The 15228-nt window shown below is 43.4% G+C and overlaps 1 protein-coding gene across 2 annotated transcripts in view; it reads right to left on the bottom strand.

Moving 5' to 3' along the window:
* Positions 1-6146: 6146 nt before the first annotated feature.
* Positions 6147-15228, bottom strand: part of CROCC2 (ciliary rootlet coiled-coil, rootletin family member 2) — a 229604-nt gene continuing 220522 nt past the window's right edge. For both annotated transcript variants that reach the window (XM_075569542.1, XM_075569543.1), the window contains exons 34-36: positions 9690-9821; positions 9176-9355; positions 6147-7827 (exon numbers count right to left, since the gene is read on the bottom strand). In XM_075569542.1, coding sequence (XP_075425657.1) covers positions 7759-7827; positions 9176-9355; positions 9690-9821 — 381 coding nt within the window. In that variant the 3' untranslated portion in view covers positions 6147-7758. The remainder of the gene's footprint in view (positions 7828-9175; positions 9356-9689; positions 9822-15228) is intronic.

Genomic DNA, 15228 nt, shown 5'->3' with positions numbered 1-15228 from the left:
AGATTGCGCATGCATTGAAGGTGCAGTGTATCAGATTGCGCATGCATTGAAGGTGCAGTGTATCAGATTGCGCATGCATTGAAGGTGCAGTGTATCAGATTGCACATGCATTGAAGGTGCAGTGTATCAGATTGCGCATGCAGTGAAGGTGCAGTGTATCAGATTGCGCATGCATTGAAGGTGCAGTGTATCAGATTGCGCATGCATTGAAGGTGCAGTGTATCAGATTGCGCACATGCATTGAAGGTGCAGTGTATCAGATTGCGCATGCATTGAAGGTGCAGTGTATCAGATTGCGCATGCATTGAAGGTGCAGTGTATCAGATTGCGCATGCATTGAAGGTGCAGTGTATCAGATTGCGCATGCATTGAAGGTGCAGTGTATCAGATTGCGCATGCATTGAAGGTGCAGTGTATCAGATTGCGCATGCATTGAAGGTGCAGTGTATCAGATTGCGCATGCATTGAAGGTGCAGTGTATCAGATTGCGCATGCATTGAAGGTGCAGTGTATCAGATTGCGCATGCATTGAAGGTGCAGTGTATCAGATTGCGCATGCCTTGAAGTGCATGTAGAAAAACATCACTATAAGTTTTTTAAGTATTTAAGGTGCTGATTAGTACCACCACAGATAAGTATAGAGTGGTGGTAGTACTTGACAGCTTAGAGCAAGGTGCTCTCGATGTGTTAAGCATATATTATGTACATATACACGGTACAGTGTACCGGACTGCGCATGCACCGCAATCCGTGTGGAAAATGCTGCGGTAGTACCAAATTGCTACCGGATAGCATATGCCTTAAAAATCATGTAGAGACACACCACTAGTAGTTTACAATCAGCTCCTAAGCATCTTTGAGAAAGTCCCTAATCCTCTCTATACTTACCTTCTATCTGGAGACTGCTATCGTAGCATTCTTCATACGGACTGTGGCGCATGCGCAGTCCGGTACACTGTACCCTGTATATATGCACATTATATGTTGAAAACACTGAGAGCATTTTGCTCTAAGTCACTAAGTACTACCACCACCCTATACCTATATGTGGAGGTACTTTTCGGCACTTCAAATACTTATTAAACTAAGGGGTTTTGAGCGAGGTTTTTCTCTGGATATCTTTAATACGGGATAATATTCAGGAATACCTAAAGGAAAACAAAATGATTAGTAATAGTCAGCATGGATTTATGAAGGATAGATCTTGCCAAACTAACCTTATTTGTTTCTTTGAGGAGGTAAGTAGGAATTTAGACCAGGGTAATGCAGTTGATGTGGTCCACTTAGATTTTGCAAAGGCTTTTGATACGGTTTCACACACGAGGTTGGTGTACAAAATAAAGAAAATTGGACTCAGTAATAATATATGCACCTGGATTGAAAACTGGTTAAAGGACAGACAACAGAGGGTTGTCATAAATGGAACTTTTTCAGGTTTGGCTAAAGTCGTGAATGGAGTACCTCAGGGATCGGTACCGGGACCCCTGCTTTTGAAGAATAAAATGGCGACTTACAAATTAAATGGAGACATATTGGGGGAATCCTTGATGGAGAAGGATTTAGGAGTGCTTGTAGACTGCAGGCTTAGCAATAGTGCCCAATGTCATGCAGTAGCTGCAAAGCCAAACAAGATCTTATCTTGCATTAAACGGGCAATGGATGGAAGGGAAGTAAACATAATTATGCCCCTTTACACAGCATTAGTACAGTAAGACCACACCTTGAATATGGAGTACAATTTTGGGCACCAATCCAAAGAAAAGACATTATGGAACTAGAGAGAGTGCAGAGAAGAGCCACCAAATTAATAAAGGGGATGGACAATCTAACTTATGAGGAGAGGCTAGCTAAATTAGATTTATTTACATTAGAAAAGAGGCATCTAAGAGGGGATATGATAAGTATATACAAATATATTCGGGGACAATACAAGGAGCTTTCAAAAGAACTATTCATCCCACTGGCAGTACTATGGACTCAGGGCCATCCCTTAAGGTTGGAGGAAAGGAAATTTCACCAGCAACAAAGGAAAGGGTTCTTTACAGTAAGGGCAGTTAACATGTGGAATTCATTACCCATGGAGACTGTGATGGCAGATACAATAGATTTGTTCAAAAAAAGGTTGGACATCTTTTTAGATGGGAAAGGTATACAGGGATATACCAAATAAGTATACATGGGAAGGATGTTGATCTAGGGATTAATCCGATTGCCAATTCTTGGAGTCAGGAAGGAATTTTAATTTTCCCCTTAATGGGGGTTTTTTTTTTTGCCTTCCTCTGGATCAATAAGTAAGTATAGATATAGGATAAAGTATCTGTTGTCTAAATTTAGCATAAGTTGAACTTGATGGACCTATGTCTTTTTTCAACCTCATCTACTATGTAACTATGTAAGTATATAGGATAAGTGGACTGTGATTCTGCAAAGTCTCAATACATTATAAGGGGCTCCATAGCCACAGTACATTGTTAGGGGTTACATAGAATGACAATACATTATAAGGGGCTCCATAGTCACAGTACATTGTTAGGGGTTACATAGAATGACAATACATTATAAGGGGCTCCTTAGTCACAGTACATTGTTAGGGGTTACATAGAATGACAATACATTATAAGGGGCGCCATAGTCACAGTACATTGTTAGGGGTTACATAGAATGACAATACATTATAAGGGGCGCCATAGTCACAGTACATTGTTAGGGGTTACATAGAATGACAATACATTATAAGGGGCGCCATAGTCACAGTACATTGTTAGGGGTTACATAGAATGACAATACATTATAAGGGGCTCCATAGCCACAGTACATTGTTAGGGGTTACATAGAATGACAATACATTATAAGGGGCTCCATAGCCACAGTACATTGTTAGGGGTTACATAGAATGACAATACATTATAAGGGGCTCCATAGTCACAGTACATTGTTAGGGGTTACATAGAATGACAATATATTATAAGGGGCTCTATAGTCACAGTACATTGTTAGGGGTTACATAGAATGACAATACATTATAAGGGGCTCCTTAGTCACAGTACATTGTTAGGGGTTACATAGAATGACAATACATTATAAGGGGCTCCTTAGTCACAGTACATTGTTAGGGGTTACATAGAATGACAATACACTATAAGGGGCTCCTTAGTCACAGTACATTGTTAGGGGTTACATAGAATGACAATATATTATAAGGGGCTCCATAGTCACAGTACATTGTTAGGGGTTACATAGAATGACAATACATTATAAGGGGCTCCTTAGTCACAGTACATTGTTAGGGGTTACATAGAATGACAATACATTATAAGGGGCGCCAGTCACAGTACATTGTTAGGGGGTTACATAGAATGACAATACACTATAAGGGGCTCCTTAGTCACAGTACATTGTTAGGGGTTACATAGAATGACAATATATTATAAGGGGCTCCATAGTCACAGTACATTGTTAGGGGTTACATAGAATGACAATACATTATAAGGGGCTCCTTAGTCACAGTACATTGTTAGGGGTTACATAGAATGACAATACATTATAAGGGGCGCCATAGTCACAGTACATTGTTAGGGGTTACATAGAATGACAATACATTATAAGGGGCTCCATAGCCACAGTACATTGTTAGGGGGTTACATAGAATGACAATATATTATAAGGGGCTCCATAGTCACAGTACATTGTTAGGGGGTTACATAGAATGACAATACATTATAAGGGGCTCCTTAGTCACAGTACATTGTTAGGGGTTACATAGAATGACAATACATTATAAGGGGCTCCTTAGTCACAGTACATTGTTAGGGGTTACATAGAATGACAATACATTATAAGGGGCTCCTTAGTCACAGTACATTGTTAGGGGTTACATAGAATGACAATACACTATAAGGGGCTCCTTAGTCACAGTACATTGTTAGGGGTTACATAGAATGACAATACATTATAAGGGGCTCCATAGTCACAGTACATTGTTAGGGGGTTACATAGAATGACAATACATTATAAGGGGCTCCTTAGTCACAGTACATTGTTAGGGGTTACATAGAATGACAATACATTATAAGGGGCGCCATAGTCACAGTACATTGTTAGGGGTTACATAGAATGACAATACATTATAAGGGGCTCCATAGTCACAGTACATTGTTAGGGGTTACATAGAATGACAATACATTATAAGGGGCTCCATAGCCACAGTACATTGTTAGGGGGTTACATAGAATGACAATATATTATAAGGGGCTCCATAGTCACAGTACATTGTTAGGGGGTTACATAGAATGACAATACATTATAAGGGGCTCCTTAGTCACAGTACATTGTTAGGGGTTACATAGAATGACAATACATTATAAGGGGCTCCTTAGTCACAGTACATTGTTAGGGGTTACATAGAATGACAATACATTATAAGGGGCTCCTTAGTCACAGTACATTGTTAGGGGGTTACATAGAATGACAATACATTATAAGGGGCTCCATAGTCACAGTACATTGTTAGGGGTTACATAGAATGACAATACATTATAAGGGGCTCCATAGTCACAGTACATTGTTAGGGGTTACATAGAATGACAATACACTATAAGGGGCTCCATAGAGTCACAGTACATTGTTAGGGGTTACATAGAATGACAATACATTATAAGGGGCTCCATAGTCACAGTACATTGTTAGGGGTTACATAGAATGACAATACATTATAAGGGGCTCCATAGTCACAGTACATTGTTAGGGGTTACATAGAATGACAATACATTATAAGGGGCGCCATAGTCACAGTACATTGTTAGGGGTTACATAGAATGACAATACATTATAAGGGGCTCCATAGTCACAGTACATTGTTAGGGGTTACATAGAATGACAATACATTATAAGGGGCTCCATAGTCACAGTACATTGTTAGGGGTTACATAGAATGACAATATATTATAAGGGGCTCCATAGTCACAGTACATTGTTAGGGGTTACATAGAATGACAATACATTATAAGGGGCTCCATAGTCACAGTACATTGTTAGGGGGTTACACAGTTTTCCAAAGGTTAAAAACCACTGCTATAGATAATGCTATTTGCGACTCTGCACTAAATGTCCTTTTACTCCATCAATGATACAATGTGAAACATCAGGTGTAGGAGAGATTGAGGAAGCGGGTGGGTGGGTGAGCCTTGAACCCCTTGAAAAATATATTGCAGGTCCCTCTAGCTAATAAAATACAAAATGTGTGCGATTTAAACTGTGAATGTAACTTGAACTCTGCTGTGAACTTGTGATGAATGGAACACTGTAATGAGATGTTTGGGAAGGTACTGTAAATGGACTGACATATTCAACATATCTGTAACAGCTGTCTCAGCCAGTGCTGTGTACCTGTGAACAACGTGCAAGCCAGCAGGGCCTGTATTTACAGAGAACTTCTATTCCATAAGACACCTTGTAGCCCTTCACTTGTCGTCCGGTGTCAGAAGGGATGTTATGGCATAGCACCGCAGTGTAAATCTGGCCGCTACTACTGCCTGGCACACAGTGTTAATTATGGGTACAGATCTGTTACAAGGGGCCTGGCCTCTAGGCTGCAAACGTTTTAAGAAACTGTTATTGATCATTAAATCCCATTCAATAGAATTCAGAGCAAACTCACTAGGAGCTAAAGACAAATTTCCCTTTGAGTGAATGGACTCCATTGAGGTAATTAAGTGACTCAGTGCGGACAGCAAGCAACTCTATATAGTACAGTTTAAAAGCTTGATGAATCTCTCCCCCAGAGAGCTCACACTCATTTCTTAACGTATACAATGTTACATGGAACATGCTGTAGGTCTTGAAACGGGGTTTCCAAGGTCAGAGATCAGTGGCTTTGTAACTAAGCCACTCCTCACCAAGGCATATACTGTATTAACAAGCAATGAATTAAAGCAAAGAGGTACTGGTAGTTTTGTATGAAAAACATTTATTGATTTCTACAAAAGATACAGATTAATAAAAATAAAAAAAAACACTATGGAGAGGCGCAAAAAGGGAAATACATTGTTAGTGACCTGCAGCTAAGGTTGTCTGTATACAAGGCACAGTGAGGAGCAGTTTTGATATGGCCCTGATGTCTGCATCTGAACAGAAATCTGGAGCTGGTGTGACCAACTCCCGAAAGATTAAAGCTACTTGTGACTCTGTACCCATAGTCTGGAGCTGCAGTATCAATGTCTAGAGCTAGCTCTGACTCCATCACCATAGTCTGGAGCTGCAGTATCAATGTCTAGAGCTAGCTCTGACTCCATCACCATAGTCTGGAGCTGCAGTATCAATGTCTAGAGCTAGCTCTGACTCCATCACCATAGTCTGGAGCTGCAGTATCAATGTCTAGAGCTAGCTCTGACTCCATCACCATAGTCTGGAGCTGCAGTATCAATGTCTAGAGCTAGCTCTGACTCCATCACCATAGTCTGGAGCTGCAGTATCAATGTCTAGAGCTAGCTCTGACTCCATCACCATAGTCTGGAGCTGCAGTATCAATGTCTAGAGCTAGCTCTGACTCCATCACCATAGTCTGGAGCTAGCAGTGACTCCGTCCTCAGTATCTTGAGCTAGTTGTGACTCTGCCCCAATGCCTGGAGCTAGTATTGACTTTGCTCCTAATGTCTGGTTCTTGCTAGGAATCAACACCCAAATTCTAGAGCTAGTGGTGACTTCGCACCCATAGCCTGGAGCTAGCAGTGACTCCGGCCCATATGTCTGGAGCTAGGTCTGACTCTGCTCCCAATGTCTGGGTGTAGCTGCAATTCCTCCCTCAGACATGACTCCACCCCATGCAGTCTGAACCGAAATATTACTCAGTCCCCTAACGTTAAACTATAGATATAGCTCTTCCTCCTCAAGTCTGGATTTTTTAAATTTGCTTCTCTTCTTATAGGTCGCAGTTTCAATTTTGTTTCTTCATTTCAGTTAACAATGGGGGGAAAAAATAGAAAATTGTTTAAGAAATGTCTTGAAGTGATAGCATTTATCCACTGTCATTTACTGGTTTTCGACTAATTTAACTGAAATTTAGTTTTTGTTTTTCCATTGATCTATATTTTGGGTTAACAGAAAAATAGCCCCAGGGGAAGAGACTAAGGGGGATATTTATTAAACTGCTATAGTGCAGCTCAGGGAAACTGCTATAGTGCAGCTCAGGGAAACTCCTATATAGTGCAGCTCAGGGCATTATCGCATGGAAACTGCTAGAGTGCAGCTCAGGGCATTATCGCATGGAAACTGCTAGAGTGCAGCTCAGGGAAACTCCTATATAGTGCAGCTCAGGGCATTATCGCATGGAAACTGGTAGAGTGCAGCTCAGGGCATTATCGCATGGAAACTCCTATAGTGCAGCTCAGGGCATTATCGCATGGAAACTCCTATAGTGCAGCTCAGGGCATTATCGCATGGAAACTCCTATAGACTTAAATGGGAGGCTCTGTGTCATAGTGCCCTGATTGGCACAATCACAGTTTAATGAACAACCCCCTATGGTCCATGTTTACTAAGCAGTGCTGCCCCATAAGACACTTTCCAGCACGACATAGTAAGTGTGGCCCATTCAAGTGAATGGGCTGTAAGGAATCTCCATGACCCAGTAGGTATCTTATGGCATAGCACTGCTTAGTAAATATGACCGAGCATATTAAGGATGTGGCTATACAGGTCTGGGAGAGCATTCAGTGCCCACTGCTAGGCCTACGTCTGGCCTCATCCCGTGCTGGTGATGTGTCAGTGAGCTGAGCACACAGTCTGTCTACGTCTCACTTCCTGTTCCAGCTGCTCCTGCAAAGTGTTAACCTGGAAGGGGATGGAAACGGTTTTAATAATTTCAATCTAATTGAGGGCTGACAGATACAAAGACACAATACCAACACTGCCAATAAATGCAATGGCGTCTAAGGCCCCTATCCAAATATGCTGGGAAATGAGCTTCCACGTGTCAGGGAAGCCCTGAGCTCTATTAATTTGAATGGAGATGAAAGTTTCCCTGACATGGATAATCAGCTTCACAGTATATTAAATCGAGGCCTACTTATCAAGGCGATTGTGGAGCAAAATTGATGAAGTGAGGAAATTGTATTGTACAGTACGTTTGTGTCTCAAGATTCTCTGCAGGTATTTTGCAGCGCGTGCATATGCTTGGAAATTTGGGGACTTACAATAAGAATTAGGAGGAGTTACATCCCACCATGGGATGGATTAAATTCTGCATGTTCCTTCATCATTTGTTTCCATTATCCTTGGATCAAAGATCTCAGCTGACTGTGAGATGGTGGCTTACAAACTTTACCAAATGAAAGAGCTCGGGGGAACCTGCTTCAATTCTCGGTGTCAGCTCCTTGTGACTTTGGGCAAGTCACTTTATCTCCCTGTGCCTCAGGCACCAAAAACATAGATTGTAAGCTCCACGGGGCAGGCACTGTGCCTGTAACATTCCTGTGTGCTGCGTACCGAGCGCTGTACTGTGATGCGCTTTGAGGCCCATTGGGAGAAAAGCGCTATATGAAATAAAGGTACTATTATTATTTATTGGATGTACCCAGGGTCACAACTGGACATCACACCATTAAGTTGTCTCTAAGTGGCTTATTCATTGAGCTGCGATAGTGCCGATCAGAGTGAAATCATGGGAAAACTGGTATTCAAGTCAATGGCAATATTTCAGTGATAATTAAGGTGCTTTGGGTCAAAAATGCTCCACATACGTCAGAGAGATTTGGGCAGCCTTTTATTAGTGTGTGTGTGTGTGTGTGTGTGTGTGTGTGTGTGTGTGTGTGTGTGTGTGTGTGTGTGTGTGTGTGTGTGTGTGTGTGTGTGTGTGTGTGTGTGTGCATGCGTGCGTGTCACATTACATTAGGACTATAGAATCACTCTGCCTGTAACAGTGAAGCTCTGTCAACTCTCACATTTATTGTGGATCTTGTATTCATTGGAAATACGACTGCACTCATTACAAGCTGAAGGAGCCGTATAGGCTTTAGTGGGGCGTCACTGTTAGAAATCAGAATAGTTCTATTAACCCCTTCACTGTGAGGTAGGCATGCAACGCACCAGGACTTTCTGGTCTGTTTCAAATAAACACATTTGTTCAGCCTCCCATTCCCGCTGCATGAACCCTCCCACACACCAGCAGTTACCCTCTCACCTGCTCCTCCATCCCCATCACTCTCTGCCTGTGGGCTCTCTCTCGGGACGCCAGAGTGCACTCGGCTTGCTGCTGAGTGCTGCGCAGTCTCTCACTCTCAGAATCCAGTTCCTGGCGGTGTCTCACACTCACTTCTATTAAGCGCTGTGTGTGACCCCGCTCCAGCTCCGTTATCTGCTCCTGAGGGAGGGGAACATAAACAGCGACTTCAATGCACTGCAGTACGTTGCGTGTCCCTCGGACACTGAAGGGGTCAAGTGACTCAACTCTTTTTAGCAAGGTAAAATGTGGAACAAAACGCCAAGTCCCTGGCATGGAAGGGATTAATATAGCAACACTGTAGGTCTCCGACAAGGAAGGTTTTATACAGCAAAGCTTCATCTGGCCAAGAAGTGTTAATATATATTTAATGCAGTAATACTGCACGTTTGTTTGGCAAGGAAGGGTGAATGAATGGCTCTACAGCCTCCCCCACATAGTCCAGTAACACAGTGGCCAAAGCTGGGTCCTTCACCTGCATCTGCTGGTTCTGCCTCTGCATCTCTACCAACTCCTGTTTCAAGGAGATCACCAACTGGTTGAGCTGTTCCTTCTCTGCGCTGAGACGCTGTGCCTCCCCCTCCAAACGCAGCCTCTCACGCTTCACCTGCGTAAGAGACAACACTGAGAACCGCAGGAACGCAAGGTTAGGAGGAGAAGACTTTGTATTGGACAACTGCGCTCTTGTTATAACAGTGATATCCCTTAGAGAGAGACACTGTTCTTACAGCACAAAATGCGACCGAAGGGACTCAAATGGGATGGTGAGTTGATATGCCAATTACAGGAAGTCTTACCACAGCAAGTCCTAAATGTATAGAAGTATACGTGCACTCACGGTGAAATACCATAGAAATGAAGCAAAAAGATTCGCGCTCCAAATAGTAGTAAAGTGGTGAGTATTTATTTATCCAACCATGAGAAAGGTTTGCTGTGTTGGACGAATAAATGCCACTTAACCACTATTTTGGAGCGCTAATCTTTTTGTTTATTTTTCCCCTAGTAAGTGCCATTTCTTTAGGCTGGGAGATGTCCATAGAAAATGGATTACTGCAAAGAAAAGTGGCACATTGGCACAACGTGGCGCCTATTCATTGAAGTGTGAAAAAATCAACGTGACATTGCCCCCCAAAAAAGGAAGATTGTAGCGATGAAAATCTCTGAAAAAATTGCTACTAAAGCAAACTCATTGGCATGGAGTTTCTGTGACAAAAGTAGTGCGACTGTCACATGTGACACAATGGGGGTTATTCATTAAACGGCGATATTGGCGATCAGGGCCCTATCCCACGGAAAGTCAGAATGACTTCTATGAGAGTTCCTGCTCACAGTTTAATGAATAACCCCCCATATGTCTTTGTTCTGGTTCCTGCTAAAGCTAGAATAGATAAGTGTCAGGGTGATGAAGAAGAGAGATTTTCAAACACCGAACTAAACTGCTACCCACTTTTTGCAGTTATTAAGGAACACAGCGAGATGTATTTTCCAGCGATGTTGCAATTGTTGTGCTCACAAAGTCCTTTCTTGCACTTTGTGTACTTGCTCGCGATGTTCTGATTACACGGATTCCTCCCATAGAATGTGGTATATTAGCGCTGTGTCGCGATGTTCTGATTACACGGATTCCTCCCATAGAATGTGGTATATTAGCGCTGTGTCGCGATGTTCTGATTACACGGATTCCTCCCATAGAATGTGGTATATTAGCGCTGTGTCGCGATGTTCTGATTACACGGATTCCTCCCATAGAACGTGGTATATTAGCGCTGTGTCGCGATGTTCTGATTACACGGATTCCTCCCATAGAATGTGGTATATTAGCGCTGTGTCGCGATGTTCTGATTACACGGATTCCTCCCATAGAATGTGGTATATTAGCGCTGTGTCGCGATGTTCTGATTACACGGATTCCTCCCATAGAATGTGGTATATTAGCGCTGTGTCGCGATGTTCTGATTACACGGATTCCTCCCATAGAATGTGGTATATTAGCGCTGTGTCGCGGTGTTCTGATTACACGGATTCCTCCCATAGAATGTGGTATATTAGCGCTGTGTCGCGATGTTCTGATTACACGGATTCCTCCCATAGAATGTGGTATATTAGCGCTGTGTCGCGATGTTCTGATTACACGGATTCCCTCCATAGAATGTGGTATATTAGCGCTGTGTCGCGATGTTCTGATTACACGGATTCCTCCCATAGAATGTGGTATATTAGCGCTGTGTCGCGATGTTCTGATTACACGGATTCCCTCCATAGAACGTGGTATATTAGCGCTGTGTCGCGATGTTCTGATTACACGGATTCCTCCCATAGAATGTGGTATATTAGTGCTGTGTCGCGATGTTCTGATTACACGGATTCCTCCCATAGAATGTGGTATATTAGCGCTGTGTCGCGATGTTCTGATTACACGGATTCCTCCCATAGAATGTGGTATATTAGCGCTGTGTCGCGATGTTCTGATTACACGGATTCCCTCCATAGAATGTGGTATATTAGCGCTGTGTCGCGATGTTCTGATTACACGGGTTCCCTCCATAGAATGTGGTATATTAGCGCTGTGTCGCGATGTTCTGATTACACGGATTCCTCCCATAGAATGTGGTATATTAGCGCTGTGTCGCGATGTTCTGATTACACGGATTCCTCCCATAGAATGTGGTATATTAGCGCTGTGTCGCGATGTTCTGATTACACGGATTCCTCCCATAGAATGTGGTATATTAGCGCTGTGTCGCGATGTTCTGATTACACGGATTCCTCCCATAGAAAGTGGTATATTAGCGCTGTGTCGCGATGTTCTGATTACACGGATTCCCTCCATAGAACGTGGTATATTAGCGCTGTGTCGCGATGTTCTGATTACACGGATTCCTCCCATAGAATGTGGTATATTAGCGCTGTGTCGCGATGTTCTGATTACACGGATTCCTCCCATAGAATGTGGTATATTAGCGCTGTGTCGCGATGTTCTGATTACACGGATTCCTCCCATAGAATGTGGTATATTAGCGCTGTGTCGCGATGTTCTGATTACACGGATTCCCTCCATAGAATGTGGTATATTAGCGCTGTGTCGCGATGTTCTGATTACACGGGTTCCCTCCATAGAATGTGGTATATTAGCGCTGTGTCGCGATGTTCTGATTACACGGATTCCTCCCATAGAATGTGGTATATTAGCGCTGTGTCGCGATGTTCTGATTACACGGATTCCTCCCATAGAATGTGGTATATTAGCGCTGTTTCGCGATGTTCTGATTACACGGATTCCTCCCATAGAATGTGGTATATTAGCGCTGTGTCGCGATGTTCTGATTACACGGATTCCCTCCATAGAACGTGGTATATTAGCGCTGTGTCGCGATGTTCTGATTACACGGATTCCTCCCATAGAATGTGGTATATTAGCGCTGTGTCGCGATGTTCTGATTACACGGATTCCCTCCATAGAATGTGGTATATTAGCGCTGTGTCGCGATGTTCTGATTACACGGGTTCCCTCCATAGAATGTGGTATATTAGCGCTGTGTCGCGATGTTCTGATTACACGGATTCCTCCCATAGAATGTGGTATATTAGCGCTGTGTCGCGATGTTCTGATTACACGGATTCCTCCCATAGAATGTGGTATATTAGCGCTGTGTCGCGATGTTCTGATTACACGGATTCCTCCCATAGAATGTGGTATATTAGCGCTGTGTCGCGATGTTCTGATTACACGGGTTCCTCCCATAGAATGTGGTATATTAGCGCTGTGTCGCGGTGTTCTGATTACACGGATTCCTCCCATAGAATGTGGTATATTAGCGCTGTGTCGCGATGTTCTGATTACACGGATTCCTCCCATAGAATGTGGTATATTAGCGCTGTGTCGCGATGTTCTGATTACACGGATTCCTCCCATAGAATGTGGTATATTAGCGCTGTGTCGCGATGTTCTGATTACACGGGTTCCCTCCCATAGAATGTGGTATATTAGCGCTGTGTCGCGATGTTCTGATTACACGGATTCCCTCCCATAGAATGTGGTATATTAGCGCTGTGTCGCGATGTTCTGATTACACGGATTCCTCCCATAGAATGTGGTATATTAGCGCTGTGTCGCGATGTTCTGATTACACGGATTCCCTCCATAGAATGTGGTATATTAGCGCTGTGTCGCGATGTTCTGATTACACGGATTCCCTCCCATAGAATGTGGTATATTAGCGCTGTGTCGCGATGTTCTGATTACACGGATTCCCTCCATAGAATGTGGTATATTAGCGCTGTGTCGCGATGTTCTGATTACACGGATTCCCTCCCATAGAATGTGGTATATTAGCGCTGTGTCGCGATGTTCTGATTACACGGATTCCTCCCATAGAATGTGGTATATTAGCGCTGTGTCGCGGTGTTCTGATTACACGGATTCCCTCCATAGAATGTGGTATATTAGCGCTGTGTCGCGATGTTCTGATTACACGGATTCCTCCCATAGAACGTGGTATATTAGCGCTGTGTCGCGATGTTCTGATTACACGGATTCCCTCCATAGAATGTGGTATATTAGCGCTGTGTCGCGATGTTCTGATTACACGGGTTCCCTCCATAGAATGTGGTATATTAGCGCTGTGTCGCGATGTTCTGATTACACGGATTCCCTCCCATAGAATGTGGTATATTAGCGCTGTGTCGCGATGTTCTGATTACACGGATTCCCTCCCATAGAATGTGGTATATTAGCGCTGTGTCGCGATGTTCTGATTACACGGATTCCTCCCATAGAATGTGGTATATTAGCGCTGTGTCGCGGTGTTCTGATTACACGGATTCCCTCCATAGAATGTGGTATATTAGCGCTGTGTCGCGATGTTCTGATTACACGGATTCCTCTCATAGAATGTGGTATATTAGCGCTGTGTCGCGATGTTCTGATTACACGGATTCCTCCCATAGAATGTGGTATATTAGCGCTGTGTCGCGATGTTCTGATTACACGGGTTCCCTCCCATAGAATGTGGTATATTAGCGCTGTGTCGCGGTGTTCTGATTACACGGAGTCCCTCCATAGAATGTGGTATATTAGCGCTGTGTCGCGATGTTCTGATTACATGGGTTCCCTCCCATAGAATGTGGTATATTAGCGCTGTGTCGCGATGTTCTGATTACACGGATTCCTCGCATAGAATGTGGTATATTAGCGCTGTGTCGCGGTGTTCTGATTACACGGATTCGACCCATAGAATGTGGTATATTAGCGCTGTGTCGCGATGTTCTGATTACACGGATTCCCTCCATAGAATGTGGTATATTAGCGCTGTGTCGCGATGTTCTGATTACACGGATTCCCTCCATAGAATGTGGTATATTAGCGCTGTGTCGCGATGTTCTGATTACACGGATTCCTCCCATAGAATGTGGTACATTAGCGCTGTGTCGCGATGTTCTGATTACACGGATCCCTCCCATAGAATGTGGTATATTAGCGCTGTGTCGCGATGTTGTGATTACACGGATTCCCTCCATAGAATGTGGTATATTAGCGCTGTGTCGCGATGTTCTGATTACACGGATTCCTCCCATAGAATGTGGTATATTAGCGCTGTGTCGCGATGTTCTGATTACACGGATTCCTCCCATAGAATGTGGTATATTAGCGCTGTGTCGCGATGTTCTGATTACACGGATTCCCTCCCATAGAATGTGGTATATTAGCGCTGTGTCGCGATGTTGTGATTACACGGATTCCTCCCATAGAATGTGGTATATTAGCGCTGTGTCGCGATGTTCTGATTACACGGATCCCTCCCATAGATTGTGGTATATTAGCGCTGTGTCGCGATGTTCTGATTACACGGATTCCCTCCCATAGAATGTGGTATATTAGCGCTGTGTCGCGATGTTCTGATTACACGGATTCCCTCCCATAGAATGTGGTATATTAGCGCTGTGTCGCGATGTTCTGATTACACGGATTCCTCCCATAGAATGTGGTATATTAGCGCTGTGTCGCGATGTTCTGA

The sequence above is a fragment of the Ascaphus truei genome, chromosome 14 (assembly GCF_040206685.1).
Source record: "Ascaphus truei isolate aAscTru1 chromosome 14, aAscTru1.hap1, whole genome shotgun sequence".
In the NCBI taxonomy this organism is placed as follows: Eukaryota; Metazoa; Chordata; class Amphibia; order Anura; family Ascaphidae; genus Ascaphus; species Ascaphus truei.
Note: the sequence above shows the minus strand (reverse complement) of the source record. Positions and strands in the feature narration are given on the sequence as shown.